This window comes from Nomascus leucogenys, chromosome 19, assembly GCF_006542625.1.
Source record: "Nomascus leucogenys isolate Asia chromosome 19, Asia_NLE_v1, whole genome shotgun sequence".
NCBI lineage: Eukaryota > Metazoa > Chordata > Mammalia > Primates > Hylobatidae > Nomascus > Nomascus leucogenys.
The window spans coordinates 35,618,154-35,644,625 of NC_044399.1; the positions used below are offsets into that span (position 1 = coordinate 35,618,154).

The 26,472-nt window shown below is 38.6% G+C and overlaps 1 protein-coding gene across 5 annotated transcripts in view; it reads right to left on the reverse strand.

Moving 5' to 3' along the window:
• The window catches only part of NF1 (neurofibromin 1), a 284,759-nt gene that overhangs the window by 188,293 nt on the left and 69,994 nt on the right, over positions 1-26,472 (reverse strand). For all 5 annotated transcript variants that reach the window (XM_003280199.2, XM_030800221.1, XM_003280198.2 and 2 more), the window contains exons 5-8: positions 23,338-23,444; positions 11,617-11,684; positions 11,312-11,387; positions 10,433-10,590 (exon numbers count right to left, since the gene is read on the reverse strand). In XM_003280199.2, the coding sequence (XP_003280247.1) occupies positions 10,433-10,590; positions 11,312-11,387; positions 11,617-11,684; positions 23,338-23,444 (409 nt within the window). The remainder of the gene's footprint in view (positions 1-10,432; positions 10,591-11,311; positions 11,388-11,616; positions 11,685-23,337; positions 23,445-26,472) is intronic.

Sequence of the window (26,472 nt, forward strand, 5' to 3'; positions counted from 1 at the left end):
CTGGTCTAAAGACCACACTTTGAGAAACACTGAACTATATACCTATCTCCCCCCCATCCTCATAAAAATGTAGAAGCTAGACTGGAAGAATACACATTTAACCCTTTGCAGTGGCTGTCCCTGGGAAAGAAAAAAAAGATATTAGTGGGATTTGTAATAAGTCAGAATTTATGGAAGTATTACTTATTCACAATTTTTAAAAGCCATATGAGGACTAAGCTCTGATTTTTTAACTTGCCCAAACTACTACCTAAGGGATCTAGGGAGTCATGCCCCACAAATCATAAATTCTCATCAGATGGGTTTTATTTGACCCTATGTATTGTGACTTACTTTTCAATCTGACTCTGGCATAACATTATGAGACAAGGAAAAAATATTTAGCCCCAAAATATATTTCCTTGCCATACCTTGAAATTGCCATGCAAAGTCTCTTGTGGGGAAAAAACATCCACATTCTATAGAGAATCCCCTTTTCCCTTTGTTTTCCTTCCTTCCTTTCCAGATCCAGGAGATAATCGACTAAGAGCCAGGCACCCTTTTAGGTCTAATAAGAAACATTTTACAACCTTCTCTCTCTCTGAAGTCTGCTGAGAAATTCCTCTGCACAACAAAACCTGGTCTCCACAATCCTTTATCTTAACCTGGACATTCCTTTCCATTAATCCCAAGTCTTCAGACAAACTCAACCGTCAACCAGAAAACGTTTAAATTTACTTATGTCCTGGAAGCCCCCACTTTGAGTCGTCCCGCCTTTCTAAACCAAACCAGTGTATTTCTTAAATGTATCTGATTGATGTTTCATGCCTTTCTAAAATATATCAAACCAAGCTGTACCCCAACCACTTTGGACATATGTTCTCAGGACCTCCTGAGGGCTGTGTCACGGGCCATGGTCACTCGTATTTAGTTCAAAATAAATCTCTTAAAATATTTTATAGAGTTTGACTCTTCGTGGACACATAAATTTCTTAGAAGATGAGCAAAATATAAAAATGTTAATAGGAATATGGGGAACTGTTACATTCTTTGTACATTTCAAATATTTCTTTTTAAAAACAGATACTATAGTCAAAAGAAACAGGTGACTGGAAAAACATTTACAGACTAAAAATGTAGGATTACTGTTCTTAATATACAAAAAGTTCCGCAAATTCATAAGGAACTGGAAGCAACATAACAGAATAATAGGTAGAGGAAGTCAACAGACACCTGCAAAAGAAAACATGCAAATGGCAAAGAAACATATGAACTGTTTTCAAACCTCACTAACCTTAAAAAGAATAAAAATTACAATGAGATGCTATCTTTGTTCTCAACATTTGAGAATTTTAATTAGTGCTCTCATTTGGATAATTAATGTTTAAGTCATTAATACTTTTTTCCTTTATATCACTTATTAAATATGAACTTTCAGAATAGTCATGTAACCACAACCATGATCATGACATAGAACATTTCAAACATCACAATCAATCCCCTACTGCTCCTCTGCAATAAATTTCCTCCCCTAACTCCCACTCCTGGCATCCACTGATCTGCTTTCTGTCCTGAATTTTGTCTTCTCTAGAAGTTTTAAGAAATCATATAGTATGTCATCTCTTGAGCCTGGCTTCTTTCACTTAGCATAATATTTTTGAGATTTACACACGTTGCCGAGTCAGTAGTTAGTTCCTTTTTATTGAATAGTATTCCAGTTTCAAAGCATCACCACTGGTTTATTCATTCATCAGCTGATGGACATTTGGGCTGTTTTCAAATTTGCCCTATTATAAATAATATGTATACTCGAGTATACATCCTTGAGTAAAGGTATATGCCTTTGTGTGATTTTTATTTTTGTATTATAGGTACACAACATAATTTTCATTTTCTTCAAGATTGTAACTTGCCTTCAACATTTGTATCTATGGATTAATATTCACAGATATAAATGTTTAAGTCTATACACATATTCTTGTTCCTAATCTTATGTTATCATTCTATGCTTGAAAATTTATAACACATTTTTAATGCTAGTATCTACTGTTTGCTTCCTTTCTGAATGACATTTTTCAGCTTTATTGAGGTATGATTCAAAAATAAAAATTGTATATATTTAAGGTGTACAACATGATGTTCTGATAAACTTATACATTGTAAAATGAGTACCACAATCAAGGTAATAACATATCCATCACATCACACAGTTTACCTCTGAAAGAGAAGGTAGGAATACCTGAGATGAGATACTATCTTAACTTATTAGTGTGGCAAAATTTTAAAGATTGAACAACAGCTAATCCTGATAAAAATGCAGGAAAATAGGCAATTCAGTGGGGATGAAACTGTGATCTGCTGCAACTATTGGGGAATGTAAATCTAGTAATAACTATTACAAATTTTAAATGCAAATGTTCTTGACACAGGAACCCCCAGTTTTTAGATTCTAGTCTATAGAATTAAGAGCATCAGTTAACAAGGATATATGAACAAGATATTTACTTAAGGCTTAGCTATAGTGTCAAAAAACTGAAAACATCTGAATATCCACCCATTCAGCATAATGGCTGAGTAAATGAGGCTCATTAGTATAACAGAATGTTACCTAATATTGAAAGGAATGTGTTAGATCTCTATCAACTATTTTGAGGAACAGCTAAAATATTTTCTTAGATAAATAACGATGCAGAGTAATGTGCATAAAATAATTTCATTTTAAAATACAACCACCACCACCCTACGTATGTATATTTTGCATTTGAATATATGGGTAAATAGATGTGAGTGGAAGGATACATACCAGCCAATAACACTAACCAGCTCAGAAGGAATGTGAATAGAAAAGGGTGAGAATACTATTTTATTTTTTGTTTTGTTTTGTTTTTTGAGATGGAATCTCGATCTGTCGCCCAGGCTGGAGTGCAGTGGCATGATCTCAGCTCACAGCAACCTCCACCTCCCAGGTTCAAGCAATTCTCCCCGGCTCGGCCTCTGGAGTAGCTGGGATCATAGGAGCCTGCCACCACGTCCAACTAATTTTTTTTTTTTTTGTAATACATTTTTAAAAATACATTTGTTAGCCAGGTGCAATGACTCATGCCAGTAATCCCAGCACTTTGGGAGGCAGAGGCAGGCAGATCATCTGAGGTCGGGAGTTCGAGACCAGCCTGACCAGCATGGAGAAACTCCATCTCTACTAAAAATACAAAATTAGCCGGGCATGGTGGCGCATGCCTGTAATTCCAGCTACTCAGGAGGCTGAGGCAGGAGAATCGCTTGAACCCGAGAGGCGGGGATTGCACTGAGCAGAGATTGTGCCATTGCACTCCAGCCTGGGCAACAAGAGTGAAACTCAGTCTCAAAAAAAAAAAAAAAAAAAATACTTTTCTTTTTAATCCAGAAAGATTTAAAAATCTAAACTTTAAAATCTAGAAAATACGAGAAAAAAATTAAAAAGCATACTTCAAAAATCTTGGCACCTGCCAGACAAAAAGGTAACATGCTGAATGATTCCATTTGTATGAAATGTCTAGTTTAGAATGAGTAAATCTATAGAGACAAAAAACTAGATTACTGGTTGCCAAGGGCTGCGAGTGAGGCGAGAGGAACGGGGAGTGATTACTAACGGGGTTCTTTTTGGGAAGATGAAAATGTTCTGCACAGAAATAATGGTGATGATTGTACAACTTTGTTAATGTACTAAAATCACTGAATTTTACACTTCAAAAACATAAATTTTATGGTATGTGAATTATATCTCAATAAAATGAATAATATCTTCTGGGAAGAGAGATCTGACCAAAAAAGCTAGGAGACAAAAAAGAACAAGGCTGAGGTGACTACATGCAAATTTTAAATATCTATATAGTAAAAAGAACTCATAAAGTTTAAAAATGAAACCAAGTAAAAATGTACACATATACCCTTACAAATCAATAAAAGACAAACAATTCAATGGAAAAATCAGCAATTCCCTGAAGATACACAAATAACCAGTAAACACTTAGAAAGCTACAGTTGTGATTATTAAAACGTAAATTCACTCGAGTACTACTGAATCTATAGCTTATTTATTTATTTCTATTTTTCCAATAAACAAAAAAAAAAACAAAACAAAACAAAACACCCTACTGTATTAGTCAGGGTTCTCTAAAGGGACAGAATTAAGGGAATAGATACTTATATAAAGGGGAGTTTATTAAGTATTAACTCACACGATCACGAGGTACCACAATAGGCTGTCTGCAGGGTGAGGAGCAAGGAGAGCCAGTCCAAGTTCCAAAACCGAAGAACTTGGAGTCCGACGCTGGAGGGCAGGAAGCATCCAGCACAGGAGGAAGATGTAGGCTGGGAGGCTAGGCCCGTCTCTCTTTTCACATTTTTCTGCCTGCTTATATTCTAGCCACACTGGCAGCTGATTAGATGGTAGCCACCCAGATTAAGGGTGAGTCTGCCTTTCCCAGCCCACTGACTCAAATGTCATTCTCCTTTGGCAACACCCTCACAGGCACACCCAGGATCAATACTTTGTATCCTTCAATCCAATCAAGTTGACACTTAGTATTAACCATCACAAGTCCACCCCTTGTCAACTTGAACCCATACATATCTCCTGAGATCATACATCATCTTCAAATAAAGACAATAAGGTCATAATTATGCCTAACATAATATAACTATCCTTCATACAACCAGAAACACACCTATCCCAACCCAAATACTAAAAGTTAACAATACTTAAATGCTGATGTGAAGTCAATAAATCTTAAGTCATATGATAAAAGAAAAAGGAAATAAAATGAAGATATTTTCTTAGTACAGGTGTATACATGCACAAACATGTTTTTAACAAAAGGAGGAGGAAATACTCATGACAATTACAGTCCTTGTTTCTGCAGCTGGTCATGCAGTCGTAGCTAGTATTGATGACTACCTTCTTCTACTAACCATTCTGTATTCCCTTTGCCTTCAGCAAGCACCTCAGCAGGTGGTGGTTTTTTTCCTGGTAGAGTGACCCAAACTTTCATTCCTGAAGGATCTGGGTCATTTGTAGTCCTGCCTGGATGGGGCTGTTGTAGTTTCCCATTTACCTTAATCACAGGGCATGGCAACACATGGTAATACTAACAGACGCCCTAATGGATCTCCATGCATACACTTCTTTACCTCTGCTGTGGAGTAGTAGACTGATTTCATCTTGACAGTCAGGGTCAATCACCCCAGCCAACACTGTAACTCCTCCATTCTTAGCCTATTGACTTAAAGATAGGAGGAGCCCAGCCAGGCGCAGTGGCTCACGCTTGTAATCTCAGCACTTTGGAAGGCCGAGGTGGGTGGATCACGAGGTCAGGAGATCAAGACCATGGTGAAACCCCGTGTCTACTAAAAATACAAAAAAATTAGCCGGGCATGGTGGCGGGTGCCTGTAGTCCCAGCTACTCAGAGAGGCTGAGGCAGGAGAATGGCGTGAACCCAGGAGGCGGAGCTTGCAGTGAGCCGAGATCGCGCCACTGCACTCCAGCCTGGGTGACAGAGCGAGACTCCGTCTCAAAAAAAAAAAAAAAAAAAAAAAGATAGGAGGAGCCCAAAGTGTGTCCAGGTGGCAATCTTAACTTCCAGTTTAATGGAATCGTTGTGTCTCCTGGTGGCAGCATTCCTCCCTCTGGAACTAAGACCTCTAGGCCAGCAGAACATAATGTCTCAAGAAAGGGAAGAAAAATTTTCTAGTGGATCACTAGGGGTGATGCTGAGTGATTCCTGGACCCGGGAATCCTGGCTATGGGAAAAACAGTACCATATATTGGACGCTGATTCAGAGCATACACAGACTTCTGGAAAACTTTGCTCCAGCTGTGCAAAGTACTGTCTTCTAGTTGGCATTGTAACTGTGACTTCAAAAGGCCATTCCGCTGTTCTAGCAATCCAGCTGCTTCAGAATGGTGGGGAACACGGTAAGACCAGTGTGGCCAGGCACGATGGCTCATGCCTGTAATCCTAAGCACTTTGGGAGGCCGAGAGGGGCAGATACAAGGTCAACAGATTGAGACCACCCTGGCCAACATGGTGAAACCCCATCATTACTGAAAATACAAAAATTAGCTGGGCGTGGTGGTGCACGCCTATAGTCCCAGGTACTCGGGAGGCTGAGGCAGGAGAATAGCTTGGACCCAGGAGGTGGAGGTTGCTGTGAGCCAAGATCGCGCCATTGCACTCCAGCCTGGCAACAGAGCAACACTCCATCTCAAAAAAACAAAACAGTGAATTCCATGAGCATGAGCCCACTGCCACACTTCTTTAGCCGTAAAGTGAGTGCCTTGGTCAGAGGCAATGCTGTGTGGAATACCATGATGGTGGGTAAGGCATTCTGTGAGCCCACGCATGGTAATCTTGGCAGAAGCACTGCATACAGGATAGGCAAACCCATATCAGGAGTAAGTGTCTATTCCAGTGAGGACAAATCTCTGCCCTTTCCATGATGGAAGAGTTCCAATATAATCAACCTGCCACAAGGTAGCTGGCTGATCACCCTGAGGAATGGTGTCATATCAAGGGCTCAGTGTTGGTCTCTGCTGCTGGCAAATTGGACACTCAGCAGTGGCCATAGCCAAGTCAGCCTTGGTGAGTGAAGTCCATGTTGCTGAGCCCATGCATAACCTCCATCCCTGCCACCATGGCCACTTTGTTCATGGGCCCATTGGGCGAGGAGAGGGGTAGCTGGGGAAGGAGGCTAAGTGGTATCCACAGAACAGGTTATCCTATCCACTTGATTATTAAAATCCTCCTCTGCTGAGGTCACCCGCTGGTGAGCACTCACATGAGATACAAACATCTTCACAGTTTTTAACCACTCAGAGAGGCCTATCCACATACCTCTTCCTCAAATCTCTTTGTCACCAATTTTCCAATCATGCTTCTTCCAAGTCCCTGACCATCCAGCCAAACCACCGGCTACAGGCCATAAATCAGTATATAATCGCACATCTGGCCATTTCTCCTTCCACACAAAGTGCACAACCACATGCACTGCTCAAAGTTCTGCCCACTGGAAGATTTCCCTTCACCGCTATCCTTCAGGGATGTCCTAGAAAGGGGTTGTAGTGCTGCAGCTGTCCACTTTCAGGTGGTGCCTGCATATTGTGCAGAACCATCTGTGAACCAGGCCCTTAGTCTTCTCTTCCTCTGCCAACTGATCATAGGGAACTCCCTATGAGGCCATTGGTATAGGTGGGGAGACAGAAGGCAGGGTGGCATGAGTGGAGACCATGGGCATTTGAGCCACTTCTCATGTAATTTACTTGTGCCTTCAGGACCTACTTGAGCCCGATCGTGTATGTACCACTTCCATTTGATGATGGAATGCTGTTGTGCACGACCCACTTTATGGCTAAATGGGTCAGAACACACTCAGTTCATAGATAGGTAGTTCAGGTCACAAGGTGACTTGAAGACCCACAGTCAAACATTCAGTTTCCACCAAAGCCCAGTAACAGGTCAAGAGCTGTATCTCAAAAGGAGAGTAGTTATCTGCAGAAGATGGCAGGGCCTTGCTCCAAAATCCTAGAGGCCTCTGCTGTGATTTACCTATGGGGGCCTGCCAAAGGCTCTAAACAGCATCCTTATCTGCCACTGAAACTTCAAGCACCATTGGATCTGTTGGGTCATATGGCCCAAGTGGCAGAGCAGCTTGCACAGCAGCCTGGACCTGTTGCAGAGCCTTCTCCTGTTCTAGACCCCATGCAGAACTGGCAGTCTTTTGGGTCACTGGATAAATGGGCCAGAGTAACACACCTAAATAAGGAATGTGTTGCCTCCAAAATCCAAGTAGGCCCACTAGGCATTGTGCCTCTTTCTTTTTTGTAGGAGGGGCCAAATGCAGCAACTTATCCTTCACCTTAGAAAGAATATCTTGACAGGCCCCACACCCCTGGAGCCCTAGAAATTTTACTGAGGTAGAAGGTCCCTGAGTTTTAGTCAGATTTATTTCCCATCCTCTGGCACCCAAACGTCTCACCAATAAGTCTAGTGCATTTGCTACTTCTTGCTCACAGAATCCAATCAGCATAATATCACTAATGTAATAGACCAGTGTGATTTGTGGAAGTGAAACGTGACCAAAGCCTCTCTAAGTAAGATTTGTTTATATAAATTAGAAAACTCAAGCAGTTCTTTACGAGTATAGCATACCTCCTCATGGGTCACACTCTCAGCCTCACCTCTAGGGACCTGCTAGGACTTTAGTCTGGTTATAGGTCTAGAAGCAAACAGGGGTGTTGGGGGTGGCTCCTGAGGAGAATCAACATTATCTTGCCTGGCAACTGCCTCAGGGGAGGCCATCCCTGTTGCCTCAGGCAGTGCAGGGTTTATCTCTTCAGACAAAAGTGGAAAGGCTGATGGCAGCATGGCTCAGGGAGGGGATGTTGCCACTACTGGGGATGGGGAAGCTGTTTCTTCTGGCAAAAAAGGTTCATCAGAGTTTACAAACTCAGAGTCCCCAGCTTCATCAGGGTCCTCCCACACATCCCCTTTCCAAGTTGCAGGGTCCCATTCTTTTCCAATCAATGCCCACACTTTAACAGTAGACACCTGGTTAGGCTGTACATGCACCTTTTGTTGCAGGTCAGCCACTTGCATGGTAAGAGTTTGTGTTTGTTTTTTCACAATTTCAGCTCTTTTTCTACAGGAGATAAGGGTCTCACTCAGGTCAATCTTAGCAGATTTACGGCTCAGTATCTGCTTCTGAAGCTGGGAGACAGATTCCTGAGTTCATCATTTTCTTTCACCACTTTGTCTACTGAATTTAGGAGCAACCAACCAGCTTCATTATGTTCCTTGGTTCTCCATATATGGTCAAAGGTATTATGTATAGGGTGACTAAACTCCTTGCCTCTCATTAGTGGTGAATCAAGAGTGTCAAATGCATTTATTTTGCAAACTCTCTAAACAGTTCACATCAACGACTATCAGTGTTCTCCATAATATTAGAAGTAGAGTCCTTAGCATTTTAGGGTCTAATCATATTAAGCAGCAAACTCCAGAAACCCCCCAAACAAACAAAGAAACTCCATCCTTAATATTCTGTTCCTCCAGAACCACACTGCTTGTACCAAAATCTCTATTAGGGTTCTCTAGAGGGATAGAAGTAATAGAATATTTATATAAACAGGATATTAAGTATTAACTAGCACGATCACAAGGTCCCACAATAGGCCATCTGCAGGCTGAGAGGCAAGAAGAGCCAGTCCAAGTTCCAAAACTGAAGAACTTGGAGTCTGATGTTCGAGGGCAGGAAGCATCCAACACAGGAGAAAGATGTAGGCTGGGAGGCTAGGCCCGTCTCTCTTTTCACATTTTTCTGCCTGCTTATACTCCAGTTATGCTGACAGCTGATTAGATGGTGCACCACCCAGATTAAAGGTGGGTATGCCTTTCCCAGCCAGTTGTTAATCTCCTTTGGCAACACCCTCACAGATACACCCAGGATCAATACTTTGTATCCTTCAATCCAATCAAGTTGACACTCAGTATTTATCATCAAACCTACTATTTTGAAGGGCTCCAAAACAATCTACCATGAAAAATGGTGTCCTCATAATGGAAAAGTTGAGATACACCCCTAAGTGGAGTAACACGCAATCACAGACTCTCAAGGATTACCTGGTTCATTTATTTACCCTTTAATGTATAAATTCCCTGTCCAATACTTCTACAAAGTAATAAATCATTCAGCTGATTCTGAACATCTCCATCTACAGGCAAACCATGAAGGAACCCATCTCATGTTTAGCCAGCTAAGAGTATTTCTCCAAAAGCAGCAAAAAATGAAGTATTTGCAAAAACAAACTGCATATTGAAATTTCAGTAAAACCCTAAGATTAATACTCAGTTCTTTTTTTTTCAATCACCTAGGTGATCATTTAAAAAAATTTTAAGAGCCTCCTAGAATTACCAGTTGTCATGGTGCCAATTTCACTATAGATGGTATATGCGAGAGCCTTACCTTCCTGGCAAAATTCTTTGAAAAACTGTTCTAAAATATTTAAAATGAGTTACTAGATAATTTCAGTTGCACTATATGGACACACACCCTAAGTACATGCAAATAACACACTATAAAAGTGATGAACTCAAGTAGGGCAATTCTTGCAGTGAATATTAGAGAAACTACGTTTGATAATAACAGAGGTATCGTTTAGTCTTCTCAGACAAAAGAATGAAACTAAGGGATTATTTTAAATCTTTGATCATTGCCTGGTAATATTTTCCCTCTGCCAAACAAAATTATGTATGAGTATGTCTCTTCTAAGTCCATCAAACAAAGAAACGTAAAATGATAATTTAAATGGTTCCCTGAAATACTTTGCTTAAATAATAAGCCTAAAGTAATACACACCTCGAGTAAAATAAACTGCTTCACATCTAGATATAATGGAAATAATTTTGCCCTCCTTACCTTATTCATGTTGTTTTCATCAACCACATCTTTGGATATATCCTGGATTATTTCTGGACACAAGATAAGGAGAATGATTTGTAGTGGCCAAACTGCTGCTTTACGTTTGGTGCTTTCGGCAAAACCATCCACCAAGTCAAATAGCTTTTCTGCACATTCTGCATGAAAAATATATTAAATGACATTATTAGATAGGAACAAAATCCCTGGCATTAAAGTAAAAGCTGACACTATGTAAAAACCCAAGGGCAACATTTTAAAAAGATAAACATGGAACTTCATTTAAGCAACTACACAAATGCATTCTGATAAGTAGACAAGCAATGTAATACTCTCTAAGTGTTAGAAGAGCTATCTTGATCTATCCTGGAAAAGCTCACATTTTAGAATGGATGATTGTGTATTCAGTCTCATTGTGCAGGGCCTTATGCAAAGTGTGATGTACCCACGCAACAAAGACTGAACAGCTTCCCAAAAAGAATTACCAAAGTTCTCCAGGAGTCTGTATTCTCTGCCTTGCAGTTGTGTCTTACATTATAGGTGAGAATATTACTACTTTATACACATCTCCCTAAATACAAAATAAAGCTTCAGAGCACATGCTTCTCTACAACAAAGAGCCAAACATCCCATCCTATCACAGCTCTAAAGATCTGACCTTCATTTCAAACTACTTTGTTTGCTCCAAGGAAAGGAAGAGGGTTGGGCGTAATTTAGAAATTAAGAGAAAAACAGTATTTCCTATTTGACACCAGTTGACAATAGAAGATGTAAAAGCACCTTTACAACAAAAGTAACTTGGAAAATGATGATAGGTTTTTATGTCACAAGTAGGCATTTAAAAGACAAAAAAAAAAAAAAAATCAATCGTATCCTTACCAGCCATATCAGTCTGTGGGATCTGGTACAGTTTTGTAAATTCATCTGGATAATTTTCTACCCAGTTCCAAAATGCCTATAAATAAAGAACCACATGTCTTTATATGAAAGCAGTGATCTTTTGTAATACAGTAAATAAAATGTCACAAACTTCTAACTTCCTTCATAATAATATTACAATGTATTCTTCCTGAAAATTAATGTGAAACTACCACTCAAGTCATAACTTTCTGATTCAGGATGCTAACAACAGCAAATTTTATCACCAAAAACAAAATTTGAATACCAGAGAGGTTGTAACTTACCTTTTCCAGGCTATTTATAACTGCTAACTGCGCAACCTTCTTTAGGGCTTTAAATTTAAATGCTGTTTCTGGAAAAAACACAATTTTTAAAAATTAACTCTAGAATAAGTTAACACAAATACAACTCAGAGCAAAATAACTTTCCATTTACGTATTACTTTTGCTCTAATATTATCCGTAAGCAATGAAAGGTAAAGACACCTGATATAAACCCAAAACTCGATAGTTGTCTGCTAGGAAAGAAAAATTCCATTAACAGCAAATATGCCTGGGATGTCAATGATTGTGAGCTTTTTCTTTTGTTTTTAATAACTTGCTTTTTCAAAAAAAAAGTATAAAACACATACAGGATATTGATTCTTCCTATCCATGAGCATGGAATGGTTTTACATTTGTGTCCTCTCTTATTTCCCAGAGCAGTGGTTTGTAGTTCTCCTTGAAGAGGTCCTTCACGTCCCTTGTAAGTTGGATTCCTAGGTATTTTATTCTCTTTGTAGCAGTTGTAAATGGGAGTTCACTCATGATTCGGCTCTCTGTTATTGGTGTATAGGAATGCTTGTGATTTTTGCACATTGATTTTGTATCCTGAGATTTTGCTGAAGTTGCTTATCAGCTTAAGGAGATTTTGGGCTGAGACGATGGGGTTTTCTAAACATACAACCATGTCATCTGCAAACAGAGGCAATTTGACTTTCTCTTTTCCTAACTGAATACCCTTTATTTCTTTCTCTTGCCTGACTGCCCTGGCCAGAACTTCCAATTTTATGTTGAATAGGAGTGGTGAGAGAGGGCATCCTTGTCTTGTGCCAGTTTTCAAAGGGAATGTTTCCAGTTTTTGCCCATTCAGTATGATATTGGCTGTGGGTTTGTCATAAATAGCTCTTATTATTTTGAGATACGTTTGATCAATCCCTAGTTTATTCAGAGTTTTTGGCATGAAGGGCTGTTGAATTTTATCAAAGGCCTTTTCTGTATCTATTGAGATAATCATGTGGTTTTTGTCATTGGTTCTGTTTACGTGATGGATTACTTTCAATGATTTGCGTATGTTGAAACCAGCCTTGCATCCCAGGGATGAAGCCAACTTGATCATGGTGGATAAGCTTTTTGATGTGCTTGTTGGATTCAGTTTGCCATTATTTTATTGAGGATTTTTGCATCGATGTTCATCAGGGATATCAGCCTAAAATTTTCTCTTGTTGTTGTGTCTCTGCCAGGTTTTGGTATCGCCATGATGCTGGCCTCATAAAATGAGTTTGGGAGGATTCACTCTTTTTCTATTGTTTGAAATAGTTTCAGAAGGAATGGTACCAGCTCCTCCTCTGGTAGAATCTGGCTGTGAATTCATCTGGTCCTGGACTTTTTTTGGTTGGTAGGCTATTAATGATTGCCTCAATTTCAGAACTTGTTATTGGTCTATTCAGGGATTTGACTTCTTCCTGGTTTAGTCTTGTGAGGGTGTATGTGTCCAGGAATTTATCCATTTCTGCTAGATTTTCTAGTTTATTTGCATAGAGGTGTTTATAGTATTCTCTGATGGTACTTTGTATTTCTGTGGGATCAGTGGTGATATCCCTTTTACCATTTTTTATTGCATCTATTTGATTCTCCTCTCTTTCTTCTTTATTAGTCTGGCTAGTGGTCTATTTTGTTGATCTTTTCAAAAAACCAGCTCCTGGAATCATTGATTTTTTTTTTTTTTTTTAAACAGAGTCTTGCTCTGTCACCCAGGCTGGAGTGCAGTGGCACGATCCTGGCTCACTGCAAGTTCCGCCTCCCGGGTGCACACCATTCTCCTGCCTCAGACTCCCAAATAGCTGGGACTACAGGCGCCTGCCACCACGCCCGGCTAATTTTTTTGTATTTTTAGTAGAGATGGGGTTTCACTGAGGCCAAGGCAGTGAATCACGAGGTCAGAAGACTCACTGATTTTTTGAAAGGTTTTTCGTGTCTCTATCTCCTTCAGTTCTGCTCTGATCTTAGTTATTTCTTGTCTTCCGAATTTGTTTGCTCTTGCTTCTCTAGTTCTTTTAATGTGATGTTAGGGTGTCAATTTTATATCTTTCCTGCTTTATCTTGTGGGCATTTAGTGCTATAAATTTCCCTCTATACACTGTTATAAATGTATCCCAGAGGTTTTGGTACGTTGTGTATTTTTCTCATTGGTTTCAAAGAACATCTTTATTTCTGCCTTCATTTCGTTATTTTCCCAGTAGTCATTCAGGAGCAGGTTGTCCAGTTTCCATGTAGTTGTGTGGTTTAGAGTGAGTTTCTTAATCCTGAGTTCTAGTTTGATTGCACTGTGGTCTGAGAGACTTTGTTATGATTTCCATTCTTCGGCATTTGCTGAGGAGTGTTGTACTTCCAATTATGTGGTCAATTTTGGAATAAGTGCAATGTGGTGCTGAGAAGAATATATATTCTGTTGATTTGGGGTGGAGAGTTCTGTAGATGTCTATTAGGTCCACTTGGTGCAGGGCTGAGTTCAATTCCTGGATATCCTTGTTAACTTTCTGTCTTGTTGATCTGTCTAATGTTGACAGTGGGGTGTTAAAGTCTCCCACTATTACTGTGTGGGAGTCTAAGTCTCTTTGTAGGTCTCTAAGGACTTGCTTTATGAATCTGGGTGTTCCTGTATTGGGTGCCTATATATTTAGGGTAGTTAGCTCTTCTTGTTGCATTGATCCCTTTCCTATTATGTAATACCCTTCTTTGACTCTTTCATCTTTTTTGTTGGTTTAAAGTCTGTTTTATCAGATGCTAGGATTGCAACCCTGCTTTTTTTTTGCTTTCCATTTGCTTGGTAAATCTTCCTCCAACTCTTTATTTTGAGCCTATATGTAACTCTGCATGTGAGATGGGTCTCCTGAATACAGCACAGTGATGGGTCTTGACTCTTTATCCAATTTGCCAGTCTGTGTCTTTTAATTGGGGCATTTAGCCTGTTTACATTTAAGGTTAATAGTGTTATGTGTGAATTTGTTATTATGATGCTAGCTGGTTATTTAGCCCATTTACATTTAAGGTTAATATTGTTATGTGTGAATTTGTCACTATGATGCTAGCTGGTTATTTTGCCCATTAGTTGATGCAGTTTCTTCATAGCATAGATGGTCTTTACAATTTGGTATGTTTTTGTAGTGGCTGGTACCGGTTGTTCCTTTCCATGCTTAGTGCTTCCTTCAGGAGCTCTTGTAAGGCAGGCCTGGTGGTGACAAAAATCTCTCAGCATTTGCTTGTCTGTAAAGGATTTTATTTCTCCTTCGCTTATGAAGCCTAGTTTGGCTGGATATGAAATTCTGGGATGAAAATTCTTTTCTTTAAGAATGTTGAATATTGGCCCCCACTCTCTTCTGGCTTGTAGGGTTTCTGCCTAGAGATCCACTGTTAGTCTGATGGGCTTTCCTTTGTGGGTAACCCGACCTTTCTCTCTGGCTGCCCTTAATATTTTTTCCTTCATTTCAACCTTGGTGAATCTGACGATTATATGTCTTGGCGTTGCTCTTCTTGAGGATTATCTTTGTAGTGTTCTCTGTATTTCCTCAATTTGAACGTTGGCCTGCCTTGCTAGGTTGGGGAAGTTCTCCTGCATAATATCCTGAAGAGTGTTTTCCAACTTTGTTCCATTCTCCCCATCACTTTCAGGTACACTAACCAAATGTAGATTTGGTCTTTTCACATAGTCCCATATTTCTTGGAGGCTTTGTTCGTTTCTTTTCACTCTTTTTTCTCTAATCTTGTCTTCTCGCTTTATATCATTGAGTTGATCTTCAATCTCTGATATCCTTTCTTCTGCTTGATCGATTTGGCTATTGATACTTGTGTATGCTTCACGAAGTTCTCGTGCTGTGTTTTTCAGCTCCATCAGGTCATTTATGTTCTTCTCTAAGATGGTTATTCTAGTCAGCAATTTGTCTAACCTTTTTTCCAGGTTCTTAGCTTCCTTGCATTGGGTTAGAACATGCTCCTTTAGCTTGGAGGAGTTTGTTATTATCCATCTTCTGAAGCCTGTCAATTCGTCAAACTCATTCTTCGTCCAGTTTTGTTCCCTTGCTGGTGAGGAGTTGTGATCCTTTGGAGGAGAAGAGGTGTGTTCGTTTTTTTTTCAGCCTTTTTGCACTGGTTTCTCCCCATTTTTGTGGATTTATCTACCTTTGGTCTCTGATGTTGGTGATGTTGATACTATTCCTTTCTTAGTTTTCCTTCTAACAGGCAGAACCCTCTGCTGCAGGTCTGCTGGAGTTTGCTGGAGGTCAACTCCAGACCCTGTTTGCCAGAGTATCACCAGCGGAGGCTGCAGAACAAGAAAGATTGCTGCCTGTTCCTACCACTGGAAGCTTTGTCCCAGAGGGGCACCCGCCAGATGCCAGCCAGAGAGGACACAAACAAATGGAAAAACATTTCATGCTCATGGATAGGAAGAATCAATATCGTGAAAATGGCCGTATTGCCCAAAGCAATTTATAGATTCAATGCTATCCCCATCAAACTACCATTGACTTTCTTCACAGAGTTAGAAAAAACTACTTTAAATTTCGTATGAAACCAGAAAAGAGCCCGCATAACCAAGACAATCCTAAGCAAAAAGAACAAAGCTGGAGGAATCACACTACCTGACTTCAAACTATACAAGGCTACAGTAACCAAAACAGCATGGTACTGGTACCAAAACAGGTACATAGACCAATGGAACAGAACAGAGGCCTCAGAAATAACACCACACATCTACAACCATGTGATCTTTGACGAACCTGACAAAAACAAGAAATGGGGAAAGGATTCCCTATTTAATAAATGGTATTGGCAAAACTGGCTAGCCATATGCAGAAAACTGAAACTGGACCCTTTCCTTACACCTTATACAAAAATTAATTCAAGATGGACTAAAGACTTAAACGTAAGACCTAAAACCATAAAAACCCTAGAAAGAAACCTAGGCAATACCATTCAGGACATAGGCATGGGCAAAGACTTCATGACTAAAACACCAAAAGCAATGACAACAAAAGCCAAAATTGACAAATGGGATCTAATTAAACTAAAGAGCTTCTGCATAGCAAAAGAAACTACCATCGGAGTGAACAGGCAACCTACAGAATGGGAGAAAATTTTTGTAATCTACCCATCTGACAAAGGGCTAATAACCAGAATCTACAAAGAACTTAAATTTACAAGAAAAAATACAAACAACCCCATTAAAAAGTGGATGAAGGATATGAACAGACACTTCTCAAAAGAAGACAACAAACATATAAACAAAAGCTCATTATCACTGGTCATTACAGAAATGCAAATCAAAACCACAATGAGATACCATCTCACGCCAGTTAGAATGGCAATCATTAAAAAGTCAGGAAACAAAAGATGCTGGAAAGAATGTGGAGAAATAGGAACACTTTTACACTGTTGGTGGGAGTGTAAATTAGTTCAACTATTGTGGAAGACAGTGTGGCGATTCCTCAGGGATCTAGAACTAGAAATACCATTTGACCCAGCCATCCCATTACTGGGTATATACCCAAAGGATTACAAATCATTCTGCTATAAAGACACATGCACACATATGTTTACTGCAGCACTGTTCACAACAGCAAAGACTTGGAACCAATCCAAATGCCCATCAATGATAGACTGGATGAAGAAAATGTGGCACATATACACCACAGAATACTATGCAGACATAAAAAAGGATAAGTTCATGTCCTTTGCAGGGACATGGACGAAGCTTGAAACCATCACTCTCGGCAAACACAAGAACAGAAAACCAAACACCACATGTTCTCACTCATAAGTGGGAGTTGAACAATAAGAACACATGTACACAGGGAGGGGACCATCACACATCAGTGCCTGTCGGGGGGTGGGGAGTGGGGGAAGGGATAGCACTAGGAGAAATACCTAAGGTAGATGATGGATTGATGGGTGCAGCAAACCACCATGGCACATGGACACCTATGTAACAAACCTGCACGTTCTGCACATGTACCCCAGAACTTAAAAGTATAATAAAAAGATTTTAAAAATATATACAGGGCCAGGCCCAATGGCTCACACCTATAATCTCAGCACTTTCGAAAGCAGGAGTGGGAAGATAGCTTGAGCCCAGGATTTCAAGACTACAGTATACTATAATCATGTCACTGCATGCCAGCCTGAGCGACAGAGCAAGACTCTGTCAAAAAAAAAAAAAAAAAAAAGCAAAAGCACAAGTGCTTACGGGAAATTTTTAAAACCATCAATGATTCTATCATTCAGAGACAATCACAGTTAACACCTGGTGGTTTTACTTCCATCACTTTTCCTATGCATGTAGAAAACAAATATATTTAACATAACTGAGATCATATAGGCTATATCAAATCTGTTCTTTTTCATAGTATCCGTAATTATTTGTATATCAGTAAAAACTCTTCATTTTTTTTTTGAGATGGAGTCTCGCTCTGTCGCTCAGGCTGGAGTGCAATGGCGCAGTGTTGGCTCACTGCAACCTCCGTCTCCCAGGTTCAAGCGATTCTCCTGCTTCAGCCTCCCCAGTAGCTGGGATTACAGGCGTGCGCCACTACACTCAGCTAATTTTTGTATTTTTAGTAGAGACGGGATTTCACCATGTTGGTCAGGCTGGTCTCGAACTCCTGACCTCATGATCCGCCCACGTGGGCCTCCCAAAGTGCTGGAATTACAGGTGTGAGCCACCGTGCCTGGCCTATTTTTGATGGCTCTATATGCAATAGTAACTATTATACAAACAATTAAAACATCATGTATTTTTAGTATGACATACTTAATTCTTTTGGAATCTTAATGCTTTCAGAATATTACAGATGAACAAACTGTGTGTCTAAGGTTACAGATCTAATAAATGATTGAATTGGGCTTTAAAACCAAGGTCTTTTCAGTATGCTCTGATGTCCCTCATAATATTTAAGTCACTGTATTAAGTCACTGGTTATTTAAATGTTTTCCAGTTTTAGCACTGAAGTTATTTCTGTTATTTCACTATTATAAATAACATAAATAAATATTTTTATATCAAAATCTTTTCCCACATCACTGCTTATTTAAGATAAGGAATCTCTAGAAGTGTCCAGTCAAAGAGACGAATATTTTTAGGGCCCTTGATAAAGATTACCAAGCTGCCTTTCACTAGGGTTGGGCCAAATGCTGCTATCACCAAGCAGCATACAAAAGTGCCTTCATCCTATCTTTGTCATCATAAAAGCATGTTCATTTTCTTTATTTTGTTAATTGGAGTGTTCAAAATAGTAGACTGCATTTTAACGCAAGTAACAGTAAACATTTCTCCATATAAATATATTGAGTATTTTAATTTCTTCTTCTATAAGTTTATTGTCCACATCTAGAAAAAGATTTATGTCTGGAAAAAATGACCTGTCTATAAACGATTTTACTGGCAATGATCCCTTGGCAAAGAACTTCTCCTGTTGACTTTTAATGAAGGGATAAAGGTTTTTATTACAGCTATGTAAGTGTCTAAGAGAGAAATGAGTCTTTATTCTGGACTTGCAAATAAGTAACTCTCCAAATCAGTTTTTAAAAGTACCCCTTTGAATTCTCTTTGCTCTCACCCTCCACTGATTTCCAAATAATGACACTACTCTTCACAGTGCTCTTTAGCAACAACTTTACCTTTATGACATCTTAAATGTGTTATACACCGTAATCTATTCTCAAAGCCAAAGTAAGTAACTTCCAGTTCTACAAGTTTCTTGTTGGACATCCTACTGATACCTCAAACTGAGAAGATCTAAAACTGAATTTATCATTTTCCTGGTCAACCCCTCTCTTCTGCCATCAACCTTTCCTTCCCTTTTCTGCTCTAACCAGCTTATTCTGTAATATTTGGTGATATCTCTCTAACCTCATATATCTAAATTGACTACCAAATGCTATGTATTCCATTTCTTTTTTTTTTTTTTTTTTAGATGGAGTTTCGGTCTTGTTGCCCAAGCTGGAGTGCAATGGCATGATCTTGGCTCACTACAACCTCCGTCTCCCAGGTTCAAGCGATTCTCCTGTGCCTCGGCCACCCGAGTAGCTGGGATTACAGGCGCGTGCCACCATGCCCAGCTAATTTTGTATTTTTATTTTATTTTATTTATTTATTTAGAGACGGAGTCTCACTCTGTTGCCCAGGCTGGAGTGCAGTGGCACAATCTCGGCTCACTGCAAGCTCTGCCTCCTGGGTTCATGCCATTCTCCTGCCTCAGCCTCCCAAGTAGCTGAGACTACAGGCGCCCACCACCATGGCCGGCTAATTTTTTGTATTTTTAGTAGAGACAGTGTTCCACCGTGTTAGCCAGGATGGTCTCCTGACCTCGTGATCTACCCGCCTCAGCCTAACAAAGTGCTGGGATTACAGGCGTGAGCCACCGCGCCCAGCCTCCACTTCTTTAAATACCTATCAAACTGGTCCCCATCCTTACCCTACCCCATTCCATCACCTGGATCTCCACAACTCTCATTATTTCTCACTTATGTTACTGCATAACCAAGTCCCAGAAGTTCAGGTAACCCTCTACCAAGCCATCCTGCAAATTTCAAGCAAAGGAGTATATCTAAAATAAAATACTGATTAAGGTATTCTCTACCTCAAAGCCTATCACTTCCCAGGGCCACTAAAATAAAGCTTCGTAACTCATAAGCACAACAGTGCAGCAGTCAAGTATTTTGGTTCTAGAGACGAGCAGATGTGAACTCAATCTTTACTGAACAATTACTAGCTCTGTAACTTTGGAAATTTACTTAGGCCTCAGTTTCCTCATCTACACAAGAGATGATGATATTAATACTAGTATTGCTTCACAGGGTTATTGTAAGAATTGATGAGAAAAGGCATGCAAACTGCATAGCGCAAGGCCCGGCACAGACTGAAAATGTAACAAATGTTTCTCTCTCTCTCTCTCTCTCTCTCTCTCTCTCTCTCTCGATAAATCTATAGAGATACAGATGTATCTATAGATAGATCTGGATATATACATATAGATTGATATTATCTATATACAGATAGGTATATCGAGAGAAAAAGAGAGAGAGAGAGAGAGAGAGACAGAGAGAGAGACAGAGACAGGATCTCACTCTGTTACCCAGGCTGGAATGCAGTGGCACGATCACAGCTTACTGCAGCCTCAACCTCTTCCTGGGCTCAAGTGATCCTCCCACCTCAGCCTCCCAAGTAGCTGGGACTATAGGTGCGTGTCACCACATCCAGCTAATATTTTTATTTTTTTGTAGAGATGGGGGTCTCTCTCTGTTGCCCCGACTCCAGCAATCCTCCTGCCTCGGTTTCCCCAAAGTGTGGGGATTACATGTGTGAGCCACCAGGGCTGGCCATATTTTTATTAAAATGATCTGACCTATTCTTGTACCTTCACATCTTGCTCATCTCTCATCCCCTCAAACAAATATATACTTCCCCTCTCACTTTACACTCACCCGATTTGAGTTTATCATAGTTTTTTTCCACAAATAATTTGATAATGACATCACGTCTCATAAACCATGCCATGAGCTCCTTAGGGACAGATTCCATATTTTATTAATTTTTGTAATCCCAGCACTTAGTATGGCTTCTTATACAGAGTTTCTCAACAAAGACTTGTTGAATTGTATTTAAAACACATTACTACCTTTACTACTCATTACTGAAAGGGTGCATTCTTTTTACCACTGTTACCAAGAGCCATCTTTTGCTGGCCTATTTAATATTGGTTTTATACTTTATATATTTATCAGTATATACTCTAAATTTATGTTCATGAAGGAGCTGCATTCAATGGGAAAGTTACTTCAGTATAAAAGAAAGTCATTTATCCACACATTCAATTAGTTTCTCTTATTTGGACAGAAGAGACATTTCAATTAATTATTATGGATTGAACATTTCTATTGTTTTAAACATCTATTCACAGGCAACCTGGACTAGACTTGTTTCCAAAACATCACTGAATAGTTATGAAAAATCGCCGGGCGTGGTGGCTCACGCTTGTAATCCCAGCACTTTGGGAGGCCGAGGCGGGCGGATCACGAGGTCAGGAGATCAAGACCACGGTGAAAGCCCGTCTCTACTAAAAAATACAAAAAATTAGCCGGGCATGGTGGCGGGTGTCTGTAGTCCCAGTTACTCGGAGAGGCTGAGGCAGGAGAATGGCATGAACCCAGGAGGCGGAGCTTGCAGTGAGCCGAGATCGCGCCACTGCACTCCAGCCTGGGCAACAGAGCGAGACTCCATCTCAAAAAAAAAAAAAAAAAAATTGTTATGAAAAATCATAAAATCCCACTAATACTTCTTAACTTTAATTCATAGAGATCTCTAAATTTTACCATTCAGTTCCTCAACTGCTCAACGCTTAATAATAGATATTAAAATCCTGCAAATCTCAACTATTAATTCAATGGTGGTTTATTATAATCTAAAATAATTGCTGTCCACATGTTTGTATCTTGGCATAACAGCTAAAATCATCCTTATATTTTCCTTTATTAAAGTTACTGAATTAATTGTTGCTTGGTTTCACAATGGTAATGATCTAAAATCATAAATTATGAACAAGGGTAATATGAATAGAACACAGCTTTATATTATTCCTCTATATAGGTATTGCCTTTTTACATCTCTGGTGAGATAGTTATTGAGTTTAAAGCAAATATTAAGAAAACAAAACCAGGTATTTTGAAAACTACATTGCAGAACTGACGTTTCTGAAGCTAATATAATTCAATCTGTTTTAGGTCAGATATTAAAAATATTATTGTTTGACAACCCCTCAAGTTACAAATAAAAATATGTGTGAACTGTATAAGGTTTCATATCTAAATTAGCCAGGGTCTAATAATGCCAAAAACTAAAAAACATTTTTTTGTAAAATGAAATTTAGATATTCATACTCAGTTTATGAATACTCACTGATACCTGATTTACATGAATACATCACTGCTTACCACAGAATTTATCTCAATTCCTTCGGATCATACTCAGTTTATGAATACTCATTGATACCTGATTTACATGAACACATCACGGCTTACTACAGAATATATCTCAATTCCTTCTGATAGTTTATTTCAATCCACATAATCATGTAAAGTACTTCCAAAGCTTTAAAGTCACATATTAGGTGTTATAATATCCCCATGTGGAACTACTACTGATATGTTCTACAAGGAGACAAAACTAGGCAATGGAAGGTTAAGGGACTTTGTAATGCTGTAAAGTCAGTCGGTAAGAGAGCTGAAAACAGAAATGTCAGAAATGAAATCTCTGGCTCAATTCACCCTCCCACCATAACATCACAATCTCCTCGTTCCATTCTGCAATAAAACTTTGATATCCTACTACAGACGATATTTATAAAGTGCTATAATAGCTAAACATAGCTTCTATAACCTATAGCCACCCTTGAGAGATCAAATTCCAGAAAAATGAAATAACAGCACCCTTGCATTCTCTGTATTGAAAACAAAAATTGTAGTTAAGCAAAACTTTCCATTGCCAAGATTTAAAATGCTCATTTTCTCTACTGCATTATTTTCAAAGATTGAAAAATAATTAACCATATGTATTACTGGTTATTTCACAAGGAAATGTCATTATAAAATACAGTTTGGTGTTTTAGTTCAGCACAATTAATATAATTAGTACATTCATGATACTGGTTTTTGACCCAGTGATTTTTTTCAGATATATTATACATTTAAACTTACCCTTCAGGAGTCGTTTTAATTTTGCACAATCCACATTGATATACTGTAACAATTCTATATCATGAACATCAACATTGTCTTCTGAACAAACAGTTAATTCCTGTAACCTAAAAAGTAAAAACCGAAAATAATTTATCAAATTAAGTATTAGGGGACAGGTGTGGTATCTCACACCTGTAATCCCGAGGCCAAGGCAGGAGGATCACTTGAGGCCAGGAGTTCAAGACCAGCCAGGGCAACATACCAAGACATCATCTCTAAAAAAAAAATAGAAAAATTAGCTGGGCATGATGGCACACACCTATAGGCCCAGCAACTCAGGAGGCTAAGGGAGGAGGATCTCTTGAGTCTACAAGTTTGAAGCTGCAATGAGCTGTGATCACACCACTGTACTTCAGCCTGAGTAACAGAGTGGGCCCTATCTCTTAAAAAAAAAAAAACAAAAGAAGTCTTAGGGTATCTCTAAATTCTGAATTCAACAGATTCTTTCCCCAAAGATGAGTTCATAAGAGTAAAGACACATATAAAAATAAGGCAATAAATATTTCTTATAAAAACCTAAAGGAACATAACTAACTTAAGGGATATGATAAAAGAAACCATGATAATCCAGTAAACGTAGCATCGTAGCATCCTTATCCTTAAGACTGAGGTGTCTAAATAGTATTTCCAACTTTCGGCCAGGGTTCTTTGGGAAAATTAGTTAATTCCAGGATGGGGGCAAGAGATATACAAGGTGAGGGCAGGTCACCTTGGGCTTGAAAACAAGGCAACTATCAACAACTATCAGAGTCATGTCAAATATCACACAGGTATGCACTTTAGGCATCTCAACTGTCAAAAATGGGATAATCTGAGGATCAAAAGAATTATGTCTACAATGGAAACACATACAATAAATTAAAATACACGAGCCTGTTACAATATTGAAAGAAAAAACTTCATGGGTAACCTTTCGCAACTGTTAGGGTACCAACTCATTCTGATAATGAATAATGAAAGTCAAGTCTGTATCCTGCATTTCCTACATGGACTGTATTGCAAGATAACTAAACACACAATGAAGCAAAAGTCTTTCATAGAAGTCACAATTTTAAAATAAAGAATGAATGACAGAATAGAAAACTTCTCATTTTGTAGCCCCCAATGAAGTGGAATTCAGGCAGTGATCATCAGTGATTACTAAAAACATTAGGTAGAAATTTATGGGAAACTGTATAATGAATGCATACTGCTGATAACATCGAAATCCAATCACTGATCATAACATTAAAAGTCAATAATAGGACATGTTTCCTGATGTGATTCATTAGGAAACACATAGCATCATCAGTAAAGTATTCTTGTCCCCCCGCAGCCAAATGAACCTGAATCCAGTGAAACCCAAATACAGAATGTAGAAAGGCAAATAACACAGTCCAACAAATAAACAGCATGGGAAAAAATGGAGAGCAAGGTGAAGAAACGAAGAAATGATACTGATTAACAGAGGCTCAGGAGAAATATCAACCAATTCCAAAGTATGCATCCTGTTTGTATCTTAATTTGAACAAAACAAATAAAAAAGCCATTTCTGAGATAATGAAAAAAAACACAAATTTGCCAATGCATATTAAGGAATTATGATTCTTGATAGGTATGACAATATTATAGTTAAATGCTTAAAAATCTACTTATTAGAGATATATACTGAAATATTTACAGGTGAAATGACGTCTGGGGTTTGCTTTAAATCACCGAAAAGGAAGGAAGAGAAACCATAGCATGCCGGAAACAGTTAAAGTGGGGTAAGAGATGCATGGGGATTTGAAATACTATTCTCTCTGGTATGTGTATCTTTTAATTTTTCCACAATGAATATTTTAAAAATTCATATTTCCAATTACAAGTAAAAGTATAATTTGAATTAAAAGTAAAACTATAATAAGTAAGCTTGATTTTACTAACTTCTACTTTTATCAACTAGATTTTTGAAACACGAATGAAACTTTATATTCACAGGGTACATTTACTTTGTATTTGAAAACCGAGTAAGCCTTTTTTCATTGCACTTTTCACAGTTTGTACATGTGTTTATGTAATTATTTGCTTAATATCCCTCCTTCACAGTAGTAGCTTATAAGGACAGGAATATCTGTTTAAACCCAAGCTTCTCTTATGTTGAATATGAAGTTATCACAAATATAGAAACATTTAACACTTAACCAATATGTAGATATTTTTAAACTGATAAAAGAAATTCACTTAGCCTAAATGTTAATAAAAAGAATTAAACTTTTCTTCCATTTTATACCAAAAACCACAGTGCTCAGATTTTCAAAAGTTAGTATTGCTAATCTATTAAATTATGCTACCTAATGAGGCATACTCATTATTCATATTAATAGACATCAAAAATACAAGCAGCACAATTAAATTGCAAATTTTTATAAATGCAGCAATAGACATATGGTGAAAAGGCACAAATACTATATGGTCTTATAATTTATATGTATTAACTTGAATTTCAATCATTTAGTGCAATTTGCAAAGGAGTTATTAATCATCACACTGAACCTTCAGTTGATAAGAATGTAATCAATCCTATTCTTCCTTCTCAAATTCTCTTTTCACTCACTTTAGCTTTAATTAGACTACAGCTAACAGTACAACTATTCTAAGCACTTATATGAACTCTCTTCCTATCATCAGGGTAAGAAAAGCTCAGCATTTCAAGCTGGGAACGAGGTTGTCCTCAATGCCAAAAATTCCACAGCTGCTGCAAAGAGCGTAGAAATATGGAGTACGGCTCCTTAGAAAACACAACATCATAGATCAGCAACACCAACTTCCAAAACGTTGACTCTTGTGGTTGTTTGTGAAAAATGGGAGAAAAATTTTGTCCCTTTTATAGTCTGGTACCCTTATAGGGAGCAGGTATTTTGTAAAGGTTAAACATCATTTCCGAAGCAGAGAAATCAAATAAAGGGTAGTCTGCGCAAAAGAAATGAAGAGTAGAAAACCTATCACTAAAACATCTAGAAAGACTAGGCATACTGAAAGATATTTTAAATGTATAGGTCCAGAAAAGAAGAAGAAAACTGAAAACCAGAGAGTTAAGTGCATGAGTACATGACCCGGCCCTGCAACAAAGGA